General features: G+C 43.9%; 1 protein-coding gene across 1 annotated transcript; it reads left to right on the top strand.

The window, feature by feature from the left end:
• The first annotated feature begins 11,271 nt into the window (after window positions 1–11,271).
• On the top strand, window positions 11,272–24,843 carry WFDC1 (WAP four-disulfide core domain 1). Its single transcript, XM_061358515.1, has 7 exons — window positions 11,272–12,345; window positions 18,584–18,779; window positions 19,327–19,410; window positions 21,615–21,755; window positions 22,523–22,564; window positions 23,396–23,470; window positions 24,384–24,843. Exons 1-6 carry the CDS (start codon window positions 12,199–12,201, stop codon window positions 23,452–23,454), a joined length of 669 nt encoding a protein of 222 aa, XP_061214499.1. The 5' UTR covers window positions 11,272–12,198; the 3' UTR covers window positions 23,455–23,470; window positions 24,384–24,843.
• The last annotated feature ends 252 nt before the right edge of the window (window positions 24,844–25,095 follow it).

Below are 25,095 nucleotides of genomic sequence, written 5' to 3' on the forward strand. Positions count from 1 at the left end.
CATAGAAGTTGATTATTGAGATGTTTAAATATGCAGCTTAGGTTAATGACAGCAGTGTGAAAAACTGCTTGTATGCAAATTCAGGAGCACAGCTCCATACAAGACCTATCCTTGAGGCAGCTCAGCAGCAAATTATAAGCTGTTAGTTGAGGAAAGCCTACTTCAGCCAAGTTTTGCAGCTTGCTTTGTCAACATTAACAGAGTTGACTATGAAGAATGAAGGGTCTTCAAACATCCATCCCTCAGGCATCATCTTGAAGGATGTTTGAAGAAGCTAGAGAGCTGCCTTGAAGTTGCTAGAAGCAGGCCTATGCAGTGATCCAATGAATACCCATGTAGAGGGTGCTAATTGCTACCCTTTAGAACCCTCTGTTCAAATTCGATGATACTTGATTTGCAAAGGCTGCCTCAGACTTATGGCTGGCAACAAGCTCCCGAAGGAAAGAGCTAGAGGAATGGGAACCTACATGGAGCTATATGGGTTTTCTGCAAAACCAATTTGGAAGAAGTGTGATTTCACCCTTTGAGACAAAGACAGGAGGGCTCACATCTGAACGACATGCATCCAGAAGGCACATGAAGATGCATGAAGAGACACAACTAACACTTTGGCTACTGCATTTCAGTTAAGAGTCTGGAAAAGCTCAACTGTAAATGCCATAACTTTTCAGTTACAGTCTGAAACAGCTGTTTAAGTCTGCACAGAAAAGTAAATCTGCTCCGCTGCAAACATAATGTCCTGGGTTTTTTTGGTTAAAGTGTTGAGTTAATTGAGACAGAAAGCTTGTAGTAACTGAGGGTTGTGCTGAAATGAAGCCCCAGATGAAAGAGGTTCCACGGCATCAGTAGAATTCCCATTGTTTTGTCATGAGAAGGATTTTCCCTGTACAAATGCATACTTTTCAGCAAAATACAGATGTAGGACTTGCAAACCTCAGTGCCCAAGAAACCTCAAGCAGACTCATTGCTCCAACACTGACTTTTTACACTTCTATGCATCCTCCTTACAAGGACCCTTCCCATGCCTACAGCTGCTTCAGGGAGACATGGGAAGTGTCCTGCAGCCAGCAGATCAGTTTGCCTTTTTGTTTTGTCTCTGCAGGACTTGATGAAATAACCAGTGCTTTGAATACTCTACCCCAGTTACAGAGTCTCCACTTACTCCCAACACAGGGACTTTGTGTCTGCATCACTCCTTTGATGTAAAGTCTGAAGGGAGAAAATGTACAGAGAAAGATGCTTTCACTCTGGATGGAAGAGATGAAGTTCAAAGTACCCAGACGTATCTGAACAATAAATGGTTTGGTATTTAACCACACAAGAAGCTATGATTAAATTAATCCACCATTCTCCTTTTTGCAGCTCTTTGGGAGAATTAGATCAAGAAAGTAACAAAGGAATGCCACGGTCTGCCAATAATGTAATTAAGGAGTCAAGCCTCATCTGAGCTTTTTCTTGCCAAAGAGCTTGCTGGTTGTAAGTTGGAAGAAAAAAACATCAAACTCAAGACATTAAAGAGAAGATGGAGAGATATTGTGAAAATGTATTTGAACATTCAGCTATTCACTTTCTCCAGTTCCCTTAACACCCTCAGAATGCAGAAAACATGAACGATGAAATAATGCAGCTTTTGGGAACCTTGGGAAGACTAGGCAGAAAAGAGGGATTTGTTAGGACTGGTTAAGCTCAAGAATAGGCTAATGACTTTGAAAGGCAGGTAGACTTGGAACTTGCAAAATCAGCTCCAAAAGTTTATCCCATACTGTGAAAACACGCTAAAAGAATGGTCTGACCAAACCAGATGTTCTAGTCTATACACTCCTGGAGTGAACTGATAACAATTTGAAGGATGCTTGGTTTTTCACTTTCTTTTGCCTAGGATACAACATTTTCCTTGCTCTCCATTTTGAGGCCAAACAGTGAGGACTTTGGCATACAAAGAGGAAGCAGACACCTCGGCTTCTTTGACACCTGAATGGATAGTGGGGCTTGAACATCACTTGAAGTATCATTCCGTGTGCAGACATGTCTCATAACCTAAGGCAAGAATCAGGGCCTTTGCCTTGGTATGCCCATGTAAGACTGTTCAATGTAGAGTGGCAAAACATTCATGGTTCCACTGACAAAAACAGCACGAAGTCCATCAAAACCTTATTGTCACATGGGACTGGTGTGCTCAGAGATATGAGCATACTTTAAGAATGTTCTCCCACTCCTACTAATTAGATACCTAGTCACAGAGGACTGAGATTGCCATGTTTCAGGCTGGACAAAATATACAACTGCTTGGTCTGTAGAAACATTTTGCGTGGGAACATGTCCAGAATTGCTGGGCACTGGAAATGTCACGTAAATGAACCTTGAAGTTGCCAAGAGGGGCAAAACTTCGGTGTAAATGTGAACTCAGACTCAAAAATGTGAACGTTGCAGAATGTGTCCACTCTGCAGGTATTAAGTAGCACGTATTAGGAAGAGCTATAATGTACCAAGGAGAGAGATTTGATGAATGGGTTGCCCAGGGAAGCTGTGAATGCTCCATCGCTGGCGGTGTTCAAGGCCAGGCTGGAGAAAGCCTTGGAGACATGATTTAGTGTGAGGTGTCCTTGCTCATGGCAGGGAGGTTGGAACTGGGTGAGCTTAAGGCCCTTTCCAACCCTAACTGTTCTATGATTGTATGGTGTTGCTCCATTACTTTTTGAGGGGGCAGGCTAAGTGCACATGAATAAACAAGAAAGGTGCTGGATATTAAAGCTGATGTATATATGAACATATATAGTTATAGAGACATGTATGTAATTATATAGAAATCTCTATAATTTACCTTCATATAATAGATGAACAATATATAATATTTAACTAGAACTTTGAACCAAAAATGAAACAAACATTTTGCAGCATATAAAATTCACAGGGTGAATGACAAAAAGCTGTGCCATGCAGAGCTGGGAGTGTGCTGTCATGAGAGATGTGACTATCTTTTGTGGCCGCATTCAGCACTAAGTAATGATGGAACCCGGGTCTATGATACAGTCTGGTCTTTAACACTGCTTTTAATCTCTGCCTGGTGATAATAGGCTGTTTACAGAGCTTTGTGCTTAGCTAACAATGTGCAGATTGTTTTGCTGCAGGAGTAGGGATGCCTTGTGCTGAAGGGTCCCTGCAATATTCAAAACCTTGACTTTGTAATAGAGCTGTCACCATTCCTCATGCTGTTCTTCTCCCAGAATGTAAACATCCTTCTCTGCTCTCCTTTCTCTGCCCAAAGGGTTTACTGCAGCTGCACAAGAGCAGTGTGGAGGCAAACCGAACGTGGCAGTGAATGCAAAGCATCAATTGACTGCGGCTGAGGCACAACGCTTCCCAAGTACCTTTGTGTTTCCCCTTTATGTCAGGAATGGGAAACATCGTAATAAGCAACATCTGTGGCAAAATGCAAGTTACTGTCATCCTAAAAATGAGTGGCTCACTGGAGGACAATAACTTTCCCATTAAAAAGACTCTATTCAGTTGGAAAGTTTTGTGCTGAGATAAAAGGTGGAAACTCTCCATGTGTCTCTCCCAGCTTGCTGAATGATTCAGAAGGAATTCAGCTGGAATACCAAACCTTGCTGTTCAGGACCTCACACAGAGACACAAGGGGAGGAAAAATCCCTTCTGTTATACTTCTTCCAGCACCTCCAAGAAATTAACCTATGTCCGACTGCTAAAAGGAGTCCCTTGCTGAGCTGGGGAATGAAATTGGCCAAGATATAAGGTATAAGATGCTTTCGCTTAATTGGGGGTACATACATCAAAAAAGGACACTACCTGAGGTCTTTTATTTCCTGCTACACCAAAGCTTGCAAAAGCTGCCTGCCCACCCAAAGGCCTTTCAGGGAGGGCATACTCTTGGCTCTTCCAGGGCACATGTGGGTGTCAGCAAGCAGTTTTCAGAACTTCCTTGCAGGAAGTTTTTGCTTTGCAATGCAAGATTTGCATCTCTTGATTCCTGATTTCGAAATTACATCTAATTGTATTTAATGCCCAAGCCAAGTGAGGATTCAAAACAATGCCTAGGGAGAGACACAGGATGAAAGCTGTAGCTTGAGCTCCATCTGGGCACCAGGAGTTGGTGATGAATGAGGTCCAACCCTCTTAGCAGAGCTGTTGGATAAGAGAGAGCCTGCATGTTCCCTCCAGACTAGGCAGGTGATGGAGACACATGTGCTGGCTTCCAGACACTCTGCTGGAGAACATAAAAAAGAACACTCCCATATAAGCCCAGTCTGCAACAGCTCAAAATACTGTTATCTTGAGCCAGCTTTAGATAAGACCTTATCAAGAGGTCAAAGGCAAGTGAGATTTTCTATCGCTTGTTTAACCCTGCTTCTTGGATAAGAAAAGACAAGAAAAACAATCTGCCTTCTCATAGCAAACACCTTAAGAGCAATGGGATGATACAGCAAGTGTGACCCTCAAGCTCCAAAACCCTTGGATCTCTTCTAAGAAATTCTGAAGCAACATTACCGGCTACAAGACCCAGTGTTCTGGTACAGCTGGTGAGCTGCAGTGATGCTCCCTGCCCTGCCAGGACCCTGCCAGGTCTCTCCCACTGCAGAGTGCTGAGGCTGTGCTGTGGTAGAAGGCGCACATCACCAGCTATTCTGGACATCATCAGAGCTGACGTAAGAAGCCTTAGATTTTAAGAGCTATTTAGACATCTGCTTTGTAGTTGGACCTGGGAAATCACTTAGTGTCCTTGCCAAGGTACTCATTGCCTCAGAGCAGCCATGGCAAAGTGAGGGTGTTCAATTCTAATAGCACGTGGGATGTGGAGGTTAAAGGTTTCCTAAAGGAAATCATATGCAAGCACAATGCTGATATAGATCTGACCCTTCATCTGCCTTGTTCAATGTTTGCCAGTGCCACTGACAGGCACTTTATCATTCAAGCTGCTATTTCTGGATGTAGGCAGGACACTTTTCTTATGAGAAAACATCTCTACTCAGGGCAAGCAGATTTCAGATTCATAGCAATGTGGACCCAAAACAAAACTGCTTGGCCCTGGCCAAGTCTTTGTGGGTCAGTGCAGGGAATCAGCCACCAAACAACCCCTGTGTCAGTGCCATATGTGAAATTATGAATTTGCTAATGGCACGTGCCTTTTGAATGGTTTTATTGGTGCCTATGCTGACACAACTGCATGGTTCCTGGCTCTGACTTGTGCCTTACCCTGGTCCAAGCAAAATACCATGTGCCACATGCTTCTTTAGAGCCCCCAGAGCACAGCTCTGCTTCTTTAGGGGAGTCCCTGAGTGCAGTCTTGCTCCCCTCAGCTGCTGTGCAGAGCATGGCAAAAGGCTGGATTTGCTGTAAAATCCATGTCAATCCACAGACTAACACCACATGCCTTTCATTTTAGGGTGAAATCTATTCTCCAGGAGATTCCTTGGAGGTTTTAAGCCCGTCACTAGGCTTCTGTCAGTGCTTGCAGTGTGAGAGCTTCATGGTATGTCCCTCCCATCCAAAACATGCATCAATCCCCATTGTCATTAGAGGAAAAGAGTTCCTATTCCCCCCCAGCCCCTCTGACCTCCTCCTCTGCCTCACTGTGGGGACTCTAACTGCTCTCAGTGGCATCTTCTGGAGACAAAAGGCTCTGGGACAACAATGCCCCAGTGGGAACTGGCACAGGGAGTGTGTGGGCAAGAACCACAGCTCTGGTCCCACCCTGAGGAGTGTTTGGGATCCACAGTGGGCTCCCCAGGGCACGCAGCATCACAGCAGAGGCAGAGCTGCATCACAGCAGAGGCACAGCCACACGCTGCACCCTGACATGAGCTTCTTCCAGACTAATTACCTTTCTGCCCCATAATTAATATGATGTTTTGATCATGTATTTGAAGACTTCCTGCTAATTTTGTTAGTGGGATGCAGCACTCATGAGAATGCCTCTCTAATAACATTCATCTGCTTAATTTATATGTCATATGCAGCAAAGCTAGTTGCCAGTAAAGACACTCTATGGTCTTCTTTATATGGTTTTCCAAACGGTCAGGGGCCACTTACCATTGACCTCTGCCAGGCTTTCTGAGGGCTTGAGGCCAGATGCTTAAGGAGAATCACCTGTCTGTGTTTTGAATGGCTTTTGATCTTTTATTTCATCCCATAAATTCCCAGTGGAGTTCACTGGTAGCAAACATCTGGCACAGACACAATAGCCAGCTTTTCCTGCCCAGAGAAGGAATGAATCTGTACGGAAAACCCAGATTTGGTGTCTTCCTGTAGAGCTCTGTAACCGTCTGGGTGAGGAAGGGTGTCATCTGCATTCAGTGTCTCCCCTCAAGAGATGCTGCAGTTTCTTCTATTTGTGGGTTATCGCATTCAGCCATCTGGGTGGGCACACATAAAGGACTCCTTTTCGTGCTAGCCCATGCAGTGAGCAAACTCAGTCACTGGCTGCGCTCATAGGCAAGAAAAATAACATAATAATTATAGTATTGATGCTTTAGGATATCTTGCAGAAAGCAGAGGTTGGAGGGGTGACCGTAGAGATGAAAGTCATGCCATCTATCACTGCTGGGGAGCCCAGCAGTTCCTATGGGTTTCCTTGAACTTCACACGTCAGGTTTAGCTGAATCAGGCAAACTGAATCAGGACTACGGCTTTTCTGTGCTTATATTCACAACAAAACAGCTCTGGATTTACTTGGCTTTGCTGATTTCCTAAAACTGAGCGAAAGTCTGACTGGTAAACCATGAGCGTGAGCCTTCACAAGGCAGTCGAAGTAGCAGGGAGGAGCATTCACTTGTTTCTTTGTGATCAGTGGAGTTGTTCTCCTGATGTGTCTGACCCATAAGAAGCCCAGCGAAGGGCTCTACCACCCTTTGCTGATCCCGGCACACACCTGCAGGTCTCCCCCAGGCCACATAAACCCTGTTCCAAGTGGTACATCCACCAGGATGAGCACCCGGCTGTGCAGGGAATGCAGGAGCCAGAGCAGCTGCAACCTCACCTCCCCATCAGATCCGGTTATAACAACCACCTCTAACCTGCCTAACCCCCTGAAAATCAGTGCTCTTTGCTCTTGGCAACAGAGCCTATCCAGAGCTAGTGAGGAAACAGCAGGCCTGTAAGTGCCACGGATAAGGAATTGCAGCCACCCCTGGCATGAAGGTACTGTGATTATATCAAACTAAAATGAGTCACCTCATGCTGCTGGAGTTGTGTGCTCTTAGGAAACTTTCTCTTTGACATAATCTTTCCTTAAAAGTCAGATCTTTCCTCTGGGAAAAGGGAAGTCTTGGCTTAGGCTGACCTACCTCACTTGTTTTCTTGGCTGGAGAAAGACATTTTTCCTTGGCTGCACAAACACCCTGAGACTTTCACTCATAACCTGCCTGAGACTGTTTTTACAAACCGTTATTTAATTCATTCTAATCAGGCAGCACAAACCCTGGTTCCTGAAGTGATTTTATTCTCCCAGCCTGATAAAATGCCTGTCGTTTTATTCAGATACATCTTCCTCGCTGTAACAAATGATGCTGAATGTTTTACAGGTCCTGGGGAGATGCTCAAGTCTTGGCCACATCCTCCCGGCATCGTCTGACAGCAATTTATGTTACTGCAGAATCTGCCTTATTGAAACCATTTGTGGAATGGGAATTCATGCAGATTCGTGCATAGGAGATGACTCTTTGTTTAGTGATGATGTATGAACGATCTCATTTAACTTCCTTGAAGGCAGTGGGAATTTGTAGCAATGAGCTTAACCTCAAATCTTGAAGCAGAGAAATCTTGACTTGGTGATGTTCTGCTATTCCCTGGACAAGCATATAGAAAAAAAAACAATTTATTATGAATGACACAACCAAGACCACTGTAAGCTTTCAGTAGTAGAAAATTTGCCCACAGATTCACACACATTTGCATGTGGCCAGATGTGCTCTTTTCACCTTAATGCTTTCCCTGAGCTCATTGCTCATGTGGATATAGAATTATAGAATCATAGAACAGTTAGGGTTGGAAAGGTCCTTAAGATCGTTAAGTTCCAACCTCCCTGCCATGGGCAGGGACACCTCACACTAAACCATGTCACCCACGGCTCTGTCCAACCTGGCCCTGAATGCCACCAGGGATGGAGCATTCACAGGGCAACCTATTCCAGTGCCTCACCATCCTTACAGGAAAGAACTTCTTCCTTATATCCAACCTAAACTCCCCTGTTTAAGTTTTAACCCGTTACCCCTTGTCCTATCACTACACTCCCTAATGAAGAGTCCCTCCCCAGCATTCCTATAGGCCCCCTTCAGATACTGGAAGGCTGCTATGAGGTCTCCACGCAGCTTCTCTTCTCCAGGCTGAACAGCCCCAACTTTCTCAGCCTGTCTTCATATGGGAGGTGCTCCAGTCTCCTGATCATCCTTGTGGCCTCCTCTGGACTTGTTCCAACACATCCATGTCCTTTTTATGTTGAGGACACCAGAACTGCACACAATACTCCAGGTGAGGTCTCAGGAGAGCAGAGCAAAGGGGCAGGATCACCTCCTTCGACCTGCTGGTCACGCGCCTCTTGATGCAGCCCAGGATACAGTTGGCTTTCTGGGCTGCAAGCGCACACTGAAGCTGGCTCATGTTCATTTTCTCATCGACCAACACCCCCAAGTCCTTCTCCACAGGGCTGCTCTGAATCTCTTCTCTGCCCAGCCTGTAGCTGTGCCTGGCATTGCTCCAACCCAGGTGTAGGACCTTGCACTTGGCATGGTTAAACTTCATGAGGTCAGCATCAGCCCACCTCACAAGTGTGTCGAGGTCCCTCTGGATGGCATTCCTTCCCTCCAGCGTATCAATCGAACCACACAGCTTGGTGTCATCGGCAAACTTGCTGAGGGCGCACTCAATCCCACTGTCCATGTCACCAACAAAGATGTTGAACAAGACCAATTCCAACACTGATCCCTGAGGGACACCACTCATTACTGGCCTCCAGCCGGACATTAAGCCATTGACCACAGCTCTTTGTGTGCAGCCATCCAGCCAGTTCTTTATCCACCGAGTGGTCCATCCATCAAATTGATGTCTCTCCAATTTAGAGACAAGATATAGTTATATACATTATTAATCTTATCTCTTTTCTCTAGCTGTCAGTCTAACTGCCTGCCTGCTGAATGACCAAGATTTCAGACAGGCAGGAGCCAAATTTAACCAAGACATTTTAATAATACAAGGACATCTTATGCCAGCATTATTTACTCCACTTTGCGTAGCATAGCCATACAGCAACTTTTTATGGATGTAGCTATCACCAGAGGGAGTTGTTCCACCAAGAGTAAAGGACTGCAGCCCAACTGTAGCGTGTAGATAAGATGTAGTTAAAAAGAAAACGACGTTTATTTTCTCTTTTCCTTTTTGTAGCAATAGTTTTTAAAACATCATATATTATTAAACAGTAGCACTTAGAGTAACACAGAAATCTGTTTAGCAGTAAACTTTAAATTTCTAATTATTGCCTAATTATTAAATTTCTGATTATTGTTTCCTAAGGATTAGTGCCTGATTCCTATAATTACTTCACAAGCTGTTAAGAATGCTTTATACTAATAGTTGCAGCCATTAACCTGCTGAGAAATGCTTTGTTAAACATGGAATTCCTCAGAAAGTCAAAGCTGTTTCTTTCATTCTCCCCTTTTTTTTCTGAATGGGCCATTCAGAAGTGAACTCGGTAAGACATGAACTGTTCAGTGGCGGGAGCAAGGAGCCTCTTGTAGCTGAGTGGACTAAAGTCTCTCAGACTAAACAACTGCTGATTTCAGACATTTGGTGGGGATGATGGTGACCTGTAGGTACTGTCTTCACCTCAAGGTAACACTTGAGTCATTAGTGAGTCACTTTGCATAGCAGTAGACTGACCTGTGGACAGGAGTTGTTCACAGTTGTCCTTACTGAATGCAGAAGAGAAGACAGCCAGAGGGAAATGACCTGTTTAAAGAAAAACTGGGATAAATACTGCTTTAAATGGATGACTATAGCTCTGGGAGAGAGGAGAACCAACAGGATGATGCAATGCAAGTGACAGGGACCTAGAGGCATGCTTTCTGATGAGAAGGCCTTCTCAGAAGGCTGGTGGAGGCTGATGAAGCCTCTGTTCTCCAGCCCCATCCATGCCTGAAACAACTGTGCCATGGGGCCCCCCCAGATCCTGTCAGCCCCCAAAACGCTGCTCACGCCTATCATGTTATTGCAGGAGCAACCTATGGACCAAGCGGTGATGAAGTTTATACAAACTCAAAGCAACATAGAGTCATTGCATCTCCACAGAGATCCCCCCTATGACACTTGCCCCTCCGGGCTCCTTTGGGAGACGATGAACTCCATGCAAGCAAGGCAGCTTGCTCTGCTGGTCCCAGGATGACCTCCTTTCGCTGCAGCTGTGAGGGAGGTGACCTTCGCCAGTTTAACTCTTCATTCCCCTTCCCCATCCTCCTTTCTCTGCTTTCCTCCCATAACGGTAGTCCCTGCTTGGCTTTTCTTATCAACTAAATTCCCTGGCATGAACTGAACAGGTTTTGTTGCTAGAAAGCTTTCTACAGCAGTAGAGATATGGACAAAACTGTCCCAAAGCAGTTACTGCTAAAAACACTGTAACTCCCTTATGTCTAAAAAAATTAAACACATTCCATTAAATACACAGGTTTTATAACCCATACCTCACTTTTCTTCAGATTCCTACTATCATATTCTGGCAAGTGTGGAGATGGACTCCTTTAGCTACCACTTACATGCAGCTATTGATACTTAGATGTGGGTCCAAGTGCCACAGCTTTCAGGTATAAGGAAGAATTGGAAGGTTTTTTTGCATTTGGTCACAGGTTTTGTTACTCCTATGCAGACCCATTTTATAGCAGATATAAAAGAAATTCAGTGCATCCAGCCTTCTCTCTGCTCTGCCCAGGCTATGGAGTGGGGCTGAGGTCAGGGTAAACTGAAGGCAAGCAAGGCTTAGTGCTCTTATCTCAACTAGCTTTGTGGTTCCATTTCTTTCTTCATTCCAGGTGGAGGCTGGCACTTCTGGAGGAGAAATTCATGGAGGATTATAAAATATGTGGCTCCCACGTTTGGCTCACCAAGCCCTGGACATTACTGAAGGCTGTGAAAGTGTATGTGTATATATATATATACACATATACATATATATGTATATATATACATGTATATGTACATATAGACATATATGCACATATATATACAAATGTATGTGTCTGTACTCATGTGTATGTAACAGTTGCCCTATCCTCATACTTTGTCCCCTGCTTCTGCCTCTGTCCCAGGCAGGATGCTGGGATGCTTTCAGCCTGATTTCATAAGTCCATTCTTATCCTTCAGCCACTTGGGTGCCTGAATGTCCAGGCAGGTGTCTAATACCTCATATCCAGTCTCTCCATCTCTCCTATTGTCAGGCACAGCCTGACTCATGTCCCCTTCCTTCCATTTGGCCATGTCATTTCTAAATCACCTTCCTTCCCTATTCCCCACCCATGCGTATGGATTTCTTTTCCCCAATGGCCACGTCTTCCCCTTCTTCGAAATCATTTGCAGAAAGCTAACGTCAATTTGGTTTAATTAAAGCCCCTGTGCTTTTATCATGTCTTTAAATCACTTCCTTCAAGCAATCTTTGTATGAAATTATCACTTTGTCAAAGCACGATCCCAAAGCACAGCTCGGGGCACAGTGGGAAGCACACAAAGGGAAAGCCGGGAGGCTCGGTAAGTTTGGGTGAGCTGTTTGCTCAAAGCTGCCGAACCCACCCCTCAAAGACCTTTATTTCCCCCTGCGGCAGCTGTCATCTGATCCCACGCCCTGGCTCTGAATGGGGCTCTCTGAGGATGCCAGATGTTGGGAACAAAGGTCTAAAAATAATCTTCACAAATAACCTTCCCATCTATCACTGTAGGAGAGCGCGTGCTTTGTGCAGACATGCGAGCCGAGAACCTGAGCTAACTTGGACTAAAGAAGTTCAACAGCAGCTCCTGGCTTGTGGGCTCGGGTGTTTATTTTTCCCTTCCCCTTTCCCTTCCCAGAAGCTGCGCAGGGAAAAGCGGCTCTCAGCAGCGGTCAGCCCTCACTCTCCCTCCCTCCCTGTATCACTCCCTATCCTCACGAAGGCTCTGATCGCCTGGATCTCCAAAGCCAGGCTGCTTACTTGATCTCTCCTTGGGAAAATGGATTCCAGGCTGCTGTCAGAGATGCGTTTCTGTAAAAAGATCCTCACGGCAGCCTTATGTGTCTTAGTTTTGCTGCCAGACTCGGGCTGTGCAAGGAATCTCTGGAAGCGTGCTCTGCATCTGAAAATGACAGAGAAATACGACGTGAGTACACTGTGGTGGGGTGATTTTGGGGGAGCTGGGTGTGCTCACCGTGAAAAGGGAGTTTTCTTTCCATGTATTATTTTAGGATAAGAAGTATTTGCATCCGCGGGCTGTGTCTTTATAAAAGGATTACAATAAGTTTCCCAGGCTCTGCTAAACTTTTGCCACCTAGCTGCTGCAGTGGGAAATGTGTAAAGCATGCCTGGAACAGCGAGAAGACATTGGTACGTCAGCTGTCACTGCTGTTCCTGTGGACATCATGGGACAGCAAGTGAAGTGTGAATGGGGAAAAGGGGAATGAAAAACTTGCATGGCTGGGGATAGATTTAATAATAGAAGATACTGTGATTTATTGCTTAGAGCAGGGAGGAGGGGTTCCTGCGCCATTGCTCCTCTGCCTTCTGGGGTAATTTTGGGTAAATATCACCAACTTCTAGAGTTAATGGGTCCTAAAGGGATGGTGGCATTTCCTAGGGTTTTGTAAATCACTGCAGCAGACAGACCCCCAGATATACAGTGTCAGAGTAATGTTCTGGTCACCTTAATGGGTGTAAAGATTTGATCAGAGAAATCCAGTCTCCTGGAGTATTCTTTAGGAGGGGAGCTCCCCTCTGCTCCCCACATCCCTGCCTGCTTTTGGCAGACTGGTGGTGCTGAGCACAGCCACTGCTTCCTAACCTGCATCGGTTCTTAGAACAGGAAAGAGTTGCTGTGAGCAGAGAAAAGGATGGTGCTGTGTCTTGTTCTGGTGTGTTTGAACTAAAAGACTCAGAAATGGACATGAAGGAAATTGGAAAACGACAGAAAAGGAAAATAATTTCATAGCTTGACTTTCACACCTGCTGTTTAGAACTTTGACTTACTTCATTGAAGTCCCTTTAGAAGCCAGCACTGACCCAAGGCTTCTGCCCCTGGAGTCGCTTAGGTAGTAACCCTAGGAAGTCTGTCTTCTCATGCTCAGGTCTGATATCATCTCCCATCCGTTGCATATGGTGTTACATGGGATTCTTCCACCTGCTTTCTGCAGCCACTTAGAAAAGCTTTAATCTAAAATGGATGCCTTTTTTTGCCCATGCCATCTAGAGTGATGCTTGGGGACAGCTACATTGGGTTGGTGTGATTGCTTTCTCAGAAGTGTGACACAGGCCTTTTGCCTGTGCTGAATGAACTGATCTGCTTGTCTCCTTGAAATTTTGCAGAAGACATTATGCTAATATTGGAAGGCACCCCAATATTTGACAACAAGACGTTTTCTTCATTGTATCCCCCCCTTGGGACAAAGTATTCTCTGGTTTACATTTTAACTGGAAAATGGTGACATGAAAAGCTGTGTTTCCTACAAAATCGCTCACTGGAAAGTGTATTTATTACTATGTTGTTCTGTCACACTTCAATGCGAAGCTCAAATTCAGTAGTAGGTATGAAGTAAATGACCCAGAGAGATAGGACCGGGGCAGAACAGGAATTTACATGTTGATCTTCAGATAATACTCTCTGCAGAGGCACAGAGCCTGCTCCCCTGAGGATATATCCTCCTCTTTCAATGTGCAGTTCTTCAAAGGCTTGTTTTTTCTGGCAGCCATAAATCCAGGTGCTACTGATAGGGCAAGCTTAGCTAGAATTGCTCATATTGATAGAAGCATCTTGGGAAAATAGAACAAACTTTGCTTATTACTTCTTCTCAAAGCCTTGCAAGGAGGAAGACGTCTGCACTCCATCCGCTGCCAAAGTCTTTTCTAGCAGCCCCTCCTATTTCTCAGAAAGATGCTTTCTTTTCTACCAAATGCTGTGTTCCCTCCAGTTTGAAAATCAAAGGCTGTGGGTGGAACAACTGATTTGTGAGTCACTTGGATAGAGGGATAACAGATGGAGGTGCTTACGGTAATATGCAGCCATGCAGAAGATGCGCCATAGACATTACTGTGGGATCCCCAGAAGGACATGGGTAAGGTCCATCGAGAGAGGAGGTGGTCACGGGTGAGGATCTGACTGAGATTTATGTTGTATGAGTCCGAAACATCTGCGTCTACAGCAGGAGCAATGCATTCACCAAACTGCTGGCCACAGAATGATGAGCAAGTATTGATGAGGAGCTAGCTTGAGGTCTGGCCAGGAGATGTTAATTCAGGTGTATGAGAAAGGGTGTTGGCTGGCAAGGAGGGGTCAAGTGGGAAGACTGAAGGGAGAAAGAGGAGAGGGAATGCATTGAGAAGGAGAATCTGGCAGTCACAATCGGATGGAGGAGCTGGGCTTCCAGCTATTAGCAAATCCATGTATTTTACAGCCAGAGGGACACTTGTCTGGAGTAGTGATTTGCAGCTGGTGTTCTGCAGCTGCTGCATAGCCTGTGGATGGTTCCCAAAAGGCAGAAGGAGGGAATTACCTGAGCAAGGGCTTCAATTCATTATCAAGACACCTACATATTTGTTGGGAAAACCTGGGGCAGCCTTGATTCTAATTCAGGGTCAACTGCATCAAACGTTTGAGAAAAAAACAGCCTTCTTTTAAAGATTCCAGAAATTAAGAATTCCTCACATCTGCTGTAATGTTCTTCCAGCAATTTATTTACCCTCCAGCTCACTGTCATTAGCCAACACTGAGATATCCTCTTCATCCACCAGATTTTCATACCTCCCATGAGATTTCTGTCCCGCTTATGCCTCAGAGTAACATATGAGCAGCCTCACTTTTGAAACATGCATAAAGTTCTTGCACTGCATTCCCTGCTTTCCAGCCCTTTAATTGCCATTATGCATCTTCTTTGAGTGCACCCTAATTTTGGGACTATCTTCCAGTACTGCCTACACCAGAACCAGAACTACTAAGCCAGAGTTAATAGCAGAATATTATTCATATTGTTTTGGCCTTGTCCTATTTAATCCTCCTTCAGTTTGATATTTGCAACTTTGATCACTGATGATCTGTGGTTTTCCAGGTCTTTGACAGAAATATTGGAGGGATGAATATTAGTCCTGACTGTGTGTTGTTTCAGAGAAAAAGTGCTTTATGGCCAGTGTTTGGAAATACCTGCTGGGGCAGCACTGGCGACTGGAGGCTGGGGACAAACCTCACGTGATATTCAGGCCATGCAGAATATGACTTGGCAGAGAATTGTGCTTCGACACAAGTTCAGTTTCAGGCACAAATAATAGAACAGATTGGGGATTTTTTTGGTGGCAGACTGCAACCCACAGTTACTATAGAAAATATGGGTTGAGAGTGAGTGATTGCATTCAGTTTTTTTCTTGTATTCTTTCCCGACTTCCAGTGTTCCTGAACTGAACTCTCAACTTTCTGCCTTACTTTGTTTCTGGGTTTCTCTAGGACAGATACAGTCATTAAAATTATTTAATAAGTCTCATTGGGAAACACCAATTTGCCTCCAGAATTGAATTATAAAGAAAGAAATCTGGACACAGTCGCAGCCTATAAGATAATAATGCTGAGCTATGCCCAGAGCCAAACTATAAGTCCTTGGAGAGCTTTTAAAAAGACCTTGTAAACCATACCTGGAGACATCCATAACCAGGTTATTTTGGGAATGAGGGAATTCTGCTTCCCACTGGGATGGTTTATGCATCGATAAACCAGTGGCAATGTTTTTATTAGATCAAATGTGCATGGTCACGGGTTTTTTGACAGTGAGCTTTTGAAAGAAATAAGTTCAGAGCAAAAGGTGAATAGAGCAAATGAGCAGGGAAGTCATAAGGTACAGTTATTTGGCTAAAAATGTTAGATTGTTCCCAATGGAAATCTCATTACTGAGCCAACTGTTCATTGCAGTTTTGGCTTCTTGGCTTCTGAATCGTCTGTGAAGCAACTGCAGTAATTGCTTCGGGTTTGGGGTTTTTTTTCTATGTATTCACTCTTCACCTGTATTATTTTGGTCATATTTCAGCCTGCAGCTGACATTTCACATAACAGAAAATAAACTGTGACTTTCCACAGATGAACACTTCCTCCAGCAAGGAGACCTGTTAAATGTTTGAAAGTGCTTAGATTTACTGTTAAATACTGTCTTATATCCCCAAATTATACATGGTCCAAGCATTTTCTTTATTTAAAATCCAACAGCAAAACAAAAGTTGAACTTGCAACACCTTCAGTTCAAAAGCATGTTATTTCAAAGCTGGAGTGTTGTCAGCTTTTAAGGAATGGTATGATGGGATCGCTTACACCTTGTTTTACACTACAGCATTGAAACTATCATCACAATTAGGAAATTGTTTCCTTTCAAACCTATTTTGTGGTTCAAAAGCCTATCAGTTCATGGAAAAACAACCTCACAGAAGGGTTTTTCAGCAGTTTTTTGTTTGATTAATGGAAACAACTAAGGAAAAAGTGAATAAAATTGTTTCTTGATACTGGGAACAGGGCAGACAGCTGTCATTTGTAGAAATATTAGGAATTCTCTGTCTCAGACACAGAATTGTGTCACACACTCACACATTCTTCATCAGTTAGATCTGTAATCAGGGTATGGATTTTCTTTAACATACACCTTGTAGCAGAAGTTAAAGCTTCTGATCATCCTGTCTTTTCTTTATACTTCTTCACTGGCTGACAAGCACTGTGGAGCCAGGCAGTGGACAAACTTTCTGCTTCCCATTTCCCCCTCACTATGGCTCAAAGAACAGAGGTCAACTTTGTGTTAAAACCCACCGCCTTATCAATACAATTCTATGCTATGTAGAATATGGAAGCAAAATGCCTCACATCAGTACCACAACCAATGAGCACCGTTACTTCTTTTGGTGTCCCTTGGGATTGCCATCATTCTCTACATTACAAATTATCCCAAGGGAGTGAAGATGATACTGTTTTCTCCATTAAAGGGTGATTGATTGCTGCTTGGTCATGTGTAGCAGCAGAGGCCAGAGGTCAGTACCCAGGGAAAAGGACCTCTTGAGACCTCTCCTAGGACATTTTTCACACTGTTCATGTGTGGACACACTGTTTTGCATAGACACACATGTTCCACAGAAGCTGCTGGGAGGTTTCAACACCAAGGATGCAGCAGCATGTAAATAAAGAGGGGTATTAATAGCACCTCAAATGTCTCCATAGCCTGATGGTGAAATTTCATAGAGACCTCCTCAGGGACAGTTGCACCATGTAGTTTCTTGGAATAACAACCGCAGTTGTTTGTCACTGATTTCTCAACACAACAGTGATGGAGTCAAGTATACATAGGACTGTTAAACTCAACAGCCCGCTAGCGAATGCATGGCATAACTCACCTCATGACTTTGGCTAGACATTGTGTTAAAAGTGCAAATTCAGAATCTGTGGTTTTATTTGATTAAAGCATATTAATGTTTGGTAATAAATCTACAAACTGATTGCCCTATCTGAGTACGTTATGCTGGTCTGGGGAGCTGAGCCCAAGGCCAGAGATGAGTAGTTAGCCATAGGTGAGAAAGGAGTGGGCTTGGGTGATTCACCTCTATGTTGGAGGGAGTTGGCTTCTTGCTAAATGTGTGAATAATATTTGAATGCTGCCTTTTATAAACGTTTCTGGTAAAATCCTCTGCCTGTTAATCCACTTTAAATCTCCCTTGTCCTTTTGGTGTGCAATGAGCAGCTGGTCTCCTTTCTGCTGTAGTCAAACACAGCCTCATTTTCTTGGGGATTAAGCTGACCTCACCCACAGATAGTTCACCCGGATCATTGCATGTTTTAGCAATGGTCTCTGATTTAACAACCAAGCACCCTGCACTGGGCAAGCTTGAGTTACAGCTCCCCTGTATATTCTGACCCAAAAGAAGGTGATAAAGGCAGAAGGAGCCTATTGCGGAGACAGATGCTACCTGGGACATTAGTTCCACATTCCACCTGGGGATGTAACATCAAACCAATACAGTGTGAATGCTTCCACTGTGCTACTATATAAGCATTATGGCATGCTCATCATGAGGATGCAGGGAGTATTTCCCTCTGTTTCCCAAGCAAATATAAAAGACTTTAAAGGAACTTTTTTTTTACTTCCTTATTGCCATTACAATAACCTTAATTATAAAATCAGTTCCACACATTAATTTGGTGTTTGGGTTTCCAAAACAGAGTGCTAAGGTGATCATACAGCTCTTCAGGGTGCCATACTCAGGGAGCTGAACAGTTCACTCTTCCCCATGAATACTTGAAAACCGCTTTGAAAATCCTTTCTGTGTTTCAGCTGATGGGATATTTGGTACTCACCTCATGCCAAACCTTTGTTTCCTTTTCTTCTCTTTGCAAGGATTATGAGTACCCCCTTCATTCTCACAGTTCCCACTACCAGAAGAACGATCGGTGTCCCCCTCCACCCCAGACCTTGCCTGAGCGAGCCTGCGAGGTGCCAAGCTGCCGCTCGGACTCCGAGTGTGAGAGGCACAAGCGCTGCTGCTACAACGGGTGCATCTATGCCTGCCTGGAGTCTGTACAGCCACCGCCAGGTAGGGTGGCCCCAGTGACTAGAGACAGAAAGGAGCATGCGGAATAGTGGTGGTCATCACCATGCACGTTGGGTCTTGGGGGGGAGGCATAGTTTGAGTTGAGGATAAAGCTTCAGTGCCACACTTATATTTCCTGGGATGATTGCTCAATCAAAACAATTATGCAAAAATTTCCACCAGTGCGAATTGCAGATGACAGTTCTTTTCCTGGGATTATACATTCAGGAAGAGAAGGAATCTGAGTCTGAATTAGAAGTAAAGCAGCCGTCTCATCTGATCTGTGCCATGGGAATGGATGATGGGAAACAATAGCTGCTGTGGCTTTTATGACACCAGGTTCCTGTGGCCCTGAATGCTTCTCCTCTTCCATGGTTCTGTTACCATTGGGACAACAAGAGAATGAATAGAAGTATCTTGCTGAAAACTCAAATCCATCCTTCAGGAGCCTGTCAGCATCATCACTGACTGTTAGAGGAAATCTGTGACTTCTCCATTGCTGTGGCTACTCCACCTCAACTCTGTGGTTTCTTGTTTCTGCCTTTTACAGTCTTAGACTGGTTGGTTCAGCCCAAACCTCGCTGGCTGGGCGGAAATGGGTGGCTTTTGGATGGCCCAGAGGAAGTCTTACAAGGTACAGTATGTTCCACTGTCTTCTCTGAGATATTGGTATTTATACAAAGTCACTAAATAATACATTCATCATACACAGGATTTGAAGGGATATTGGGCTGCTCGCATTTTTTTGCAGTTTCCATAGGAATAACACTCTGTGGTGCTGGTGGCTGGTTTCTGGTGAAGTAAATCAGTTGTATCCATTCTTGAAATAAGTGGAAATATACCTTTTTCTAAGAAAAAAGCTTTGTCAGCGTACACATATTTTCTGCCTGCCCCCTAATAGACTGAGGGTGGACTTGGACTGGGATGGCATTTAATCCAGAGTAGCGCCTCACACGGATGCCTTGGGCTGGGGCTAGGGCTCTCGGGTCTGAAGGCTGCTTTGAGCAAGAGCCTGGGAAACTGCTGCAGAGTTGTGTCAAGCTGCCATCTTGCTGGGAGCATCTAAGTTTGAGGACTGATGATAAGATTGGGATAATTCCATAGGGAAAGGCCTTTTAGTTCTTTTTTTTTTCCATACCTCAAATTGAAACAAGGAGGGAGTTGGGAGGTGGGAAGAGAAGTTTGCTTCTACAAGACATTGCCAGATGCATGTGTGCATTCTTAGGGTTTTTAATTTCCTCATGGAAAGGCTGTTCCAGCTTTTGATCAGCTTTAGTCAGACACAAGTAATGCCAATAAATTACCCTCTTTGGTCTTATACAGATGGTATCAGACTTGCTGAACCTTGACTCTCACCTATTATGGAAACTCCTAGTTCTTCAAGAGAAAATTTTGCCTTCAGCTCACTGGAATTGCACTGCTAGAAATAAGATCAAATAGGTTCCTCCTCATCCATGTTGTCATGCTTATATTATTTGTTCTTATCTTAAACACCTTCATCTCAGCTTGGAGGAGTAATTATTGCAATAAGAACCATCAGTAATGGCATGAGAATTACAGCAGAAGTCCTTAGAATTAAAATCCTGGCAAATGAAAGGGTGGAGTGTCCCTGCATAGCCTGTACATCTAATGGACACAAATACTGCCTGTGAGTCCTGCTTTGCTTTCTTGTTCTGCTCTGCACTTGCTGCATATCCAGGGTCAAGGCGATTAAAGCCTCTGTTTGTAACAGGGAGGATGTCATGGTTTAATCCCAGCCACAACTCAGCCCCATAGAGCTGATCACTCACTCGCCCCAGTGAGACAGGGGAGAGAATTGGAAGAGTAAGAGTGAGATGATGTTGGTTGGGTTAAGACAAAGGCAGTTTAATGGGTAAAGCAAGAGATGCACACATAGGCAAAGAAAGGCACGGAATTAATTCACCTCTTCCAATCATCAGGCTCTTGTTCAGCAATGACCAGGAGAGAAGGGCTCCATCACACCTCGTGGTGACTTGGGAAGACAAACACCATCACTCTGAACATCCCCCTCTTCCTTCTTTATCCCCCAGCTTTCTATGCTGAGCATGATGCCATAGGGCATGGGATATCCCCTGCATCAGCTGGGGTAAGCTCTCCCAGATGTGCCTCCTCCAACTCCTTGTGCACCCATGGCCTGCTTGCTGATGGTGTGAGAAGCAGAAAAGACTCAGCAGTAACTAAAACATCCCTGTGCTATCAGGACTGCTCCCAGCACAAACCCAAAACACAGCCCCATGCCAGTTACTATGAAGAAAATTAACGCCATCACAGCCAAAATCAGCACAGGGTGGCACTGCCTTACCCCACAGTGAGTCACACCTGAGGTTTAAATTCATCAACAAGTTAATGGGTGTGGAGTGAAGAACAAAGCAGCAAACCATCAGCTTCCTGGTCATATTTCCCTGGTTTCTCACCCAGCCTGAAATACTGGAGGAACAGACCTATGGCTGTAGAAAGGAATAGCAGCATGGAGGGACTGTTAGTGCAAACATGGTGGGCATGGAGCATCTTCATCACTCTCCAGCACTTGCACACACCATGCACTACAGGCTATGGGGAGGGTGTCCTTGTATGTAATCAGATTGACCTGCACTCCCCATATCAATGTAGGCACCTCAGGTTTTATGTAAGGTATGAACTACAACACCAGCCATGCCAGGCTTCTTCGGAGGTGTTAGCTCCTTGGTACCCTTTCATGGGAAGTACTCAGAGATCCTGTCTGGGAAGAGATTCAGATGAAGGTGGCCATGCTGTCAGATTTGGGGTTACCTGTGGGTGTTAAAGACATGATTTGTGACCTGCAGGCTTCTTTTGCAGCTGAGGCCTGCAGTACCACTGAGGATGGAGATGAGCCTCTGCATTGCCCCACTGGCTATGAATGCCATATCATCAACCCTGGTAATGTGGCTGAAGGAATCCCTAACAGGGGACAGTGCATCAAGCTCCGAGGAAATCCAGGTCAGTTCTAGAAATATCCCTTCCTTTCTGTTTCTGTCATACAAACACCAGTAAGGGACAAGGGGCTTTCACTGCCCAGAAAACACAGGAAGCTCGTGAGGGCAGATGTACCACCAGATCTCCTCCAGAGCTAGCGTGTGCATAGTAAGATATGTATGTCTGTACTGGTCTACAAATGATGCTGGTGTAGAGACATCAGTCACTGAAACATCAAAACAGATCTCTGAACTGAATCCATAAAAGATTAAGATTTTTTGCAGGGCTTATTGATCACTTACGTTACTCTTTTATAGCTTACTTTTAACAGCATCCATATATTAATGTAATGCATAACTATGTGGCTCTTAGACATAAGGTGTTTTTAAGAGCTTAAATGATTGTTTAAACAGTAAACAGAAAAACTTAGCTGGATCTTGAATTATGTAAATCACTAATAGGTGGTCTGAAATTTTACCTAAATTTGCTTTCATTTGAGAAAATCTGTGATTCCTTGATTCATAGCTACTGAAAAGAACACAACATGCTCATGGCCAGCAGTTAACCACTCTCAGGGAAAGTGAATTGCATCCACATAGTTCAATAACCTGTTTTATAAGAGGCTTATAACAGCTTACACCACTTCAACTACACAGATTTTTTATTTTCCTGTTTGTGAGGTTGCTATTTCTATATCTATAATTTCTCTGTGCTGTACACAGAAAGCTGGAGTTTGACACAAAGAATGAAGGCTCACTGCATATGTTCTCATTACGTACCTTCTTTTTCAGATGGACGCAGCCTGAGGCATAAGTATTACAAAGAATACTTTGGTAAGCTGCTGGCATGAAGAGCTTGCTGTTATTAAGCTTTATAGTTATTGTATTGATTACAAGTAACTTGCTGCTTATGAAATGAAGGTTTGTACACAGGAAAAAGAGATTCTGTAGTGTGAAATCTCTACACTTTAGTCAAAAGATCTCATTTTAAGATCCACAGTGCCCTGCCTGCGGACTCTTGATAATCAGTATCTCCATGTGTTAAATGGTGCAGGGTTTTGCCAGGGGTTCCTGCCCAAGGGGTGAAAAACACCCAACCTGATACCCTTTTGTTATTTTTAAGTATATTTGAGCTTTGCTCCTGGGCCAGGAGCCCTTGTAGATGAACTCAGAACTCTGTCAAAGCAGGGTCTTTTGCCAAGAGCTTGTACTGTGGTATAAGAGATGACCAGAGCCGAGTAAATCAGCCCCTTGTTGTTGTCTATAACCACAGTGGTATTTGTGCTCTTGCACAAATAGATCAATATGTGACTCAAATAAAGCAGGAAGACCTTCCAGAATACGTCTTTCCTCATGGTTTCAAAGCTCATGTTTTCTGCTAACTCTTGGATATAGAGGGAGAAAGTCAGATCAGATTGGAAGCACTACTCAGATACAACTAGACAACATCTTTGATATGGTAAGATTTACAAACAGCCAAATTTGTCCAGTTTAGCTCATAAAGCTATGACAGGATTTCCTTTCCTCTGTCCAGTGGGCTATCACTGCTCTCCCAGAGAACTGTTAAATGATGAGACCAGTAAAATAGTACTGCTTAGGTAAACTTGAGAAAACCTTTTCCAGAGAACATCATGAAATCTAACCTTGCTCGTATTTGGTTTACAGGGAGCAGTTCCAACAATGTGGTCAGCTATGTGAAAAACCAGCAGAAGCATTTAGGCTAATCAAAGGTGTGCCAGGGTAAGTGTCCTGTGAATAAAGGGAAAGCTGGGTGAAAATAGTTGGTGGTTAGCATACAATTATTTAAAGAAGTGGTTGTTTGAAGGTGAAATTACATCTCTTCAAAATGCCACTATAAGGACAGCACCTTAAAACTACATACAGATGCATACCTTGAGCTCCATTAAACACCTATGCTGACAAACAGACCTTGCTGTAGAAGTATCTTGAGAGCCTGCAGCACTGGAGATTGAGCTGTCCAAAACATTCCATGGAGAAGCTAATGTCTTTCCCAAATCCTGCTTTCCCTCCTGTTTTTTATCCTAACTAACTTCACAAGATGCACCTGGTTCCTTTGAAGAACCTTGAGGGTGTTTAGAGGATGGAGTGATTTTCAGGATGCTGCAAAGCTTTGTCGACCTTAAGATTTTAACCTTTCTGTTTAGGGAGCTTCTTCTAATGTAGGTCTAACTGCTCCTGCAAGACAAATTAAAAAGCTCTTTATTTTGGCTGATTGCAATAAAGGTCAGTCTTAAAATACTTAGGCAGATGGGTGATTTTGTGGGATAACTTTACTTGTGTGAACAGTTGCTCTGAGCAGTGTGACCCACTCATGTGAGTAAGTGTACATGTATCCGGCCAGAGCGAAGCCAACTGAAAAACTCCAGTCATTTTATCAGGCTTTGAATTAGGTAAGAATGAAAATGTTTATTATACCAAAGGTTCTGTCCCACGGTAGTTTACTCAACACTTTAAAACTAACTTGAGCTCAACTGACAGCTATGGAAACAAAGCAGCTCAGTGTGTCTTTTGCGTACCTACGTCAGGCTGACTGTTAGGATTGCACAGCTACATAAGGACAAGTTCTGTGCAAACATCTCAGGAAGGATAAATATTTTAATTCCTCTTTTTGTTTTGTTTGATTTTTATCCAGCTGGACCGCTCTGTTAAGCAGCTGTCAAGGAATGCTTTACCCAACAGTTTTCTAGGTTTTGGAAGAACTCTGGTCCCAAATCTCCATGGCCACAACTCCAGCATTACCCCAATCCCTGCTCATCCATGATAAAAGGCTTCATTCTCCAAGGCGCACAATGAATCTAGATTTTAAACCTACCAGAAGGGGGAGAAATGTGATCCTCTGAAAGAAACCACACTGTTTATGAGCTGCCCTTCTACCAATGAAATGCAAATACTTCCAAGTGGATCCCTATAAACCACAGTGCCATTGACAGGCTGCTGGAACAAAACCTGCCCTTTACGTACGTGTTATGTGACTGATTCAGGTTTCATGACCACAAACATAACTCAGGATTATAAAACAAAGTGACGTCAGAATTGCACCTAAATACCATATCTCAATTGCATTATAATAGGCAAGACTGTAAGACTAAAGGGGATCTGGTGCCTGACTATCTTGAACGACTAAGCCTTTTCATAAGCTTAAAGTCTGAAGAAACCTGCAGGTTTCTTCTTTTCCACCCAGGGTTCACCAGGTTTGACACCCAATTCACAAGCCTAAAGCCAAAGTCTTAAGAATTTGAGGAACTCTGGGTTAAGAGCAAAATCAGTTTTATAAATGTATATTTAGTTACTTTCCTTAGCTTCTCAGTCTGGTGAGCTGCAGATCAAGAGCTAATGATGGAATA

The sequence above is a fragment of the Neopsephotus bourkii genome, unplaced genomic scaffold, assembly GCF_033783945.1.
Source record: "Neopsephotus bourkii isolate Nb327-2 ecotype Australia unplaced genomic scaffold, CSIRO-AGI_Nbou_v1 NB_945, whole genome shotgun sequence".
Lineage (NCBI taxonomy): Eukaryota > Metazoa > Chordata > Aves > Psittaciformes > Psittacidae > Neopsephotus > Neopsephotus bourkii.

Coding starts and splice junctions, on each gene's coding strand:
- WFDC1 (XM_061358515.1), top strand. CDS start 12,199: ATGGATTCCAGGCTGCTGTCAGAGATGCGTTTCTGTAAAAAGATCCTC. Junction 18,780..19,326: donor GTCTGTACAGCCACCGCCAG/GTAGGGTGGCCC, acceptor TGCCTTTTACAG/TCTTAGACTGGTTGGTTCAG. Junction 21,756..22,522: donor CAAGCTCCGAGGAAATCCAG/GTCAGTTCTAGA, acceptor CTTCTTTTTCAG/ATGGACGCAGCCTGAGGCAT.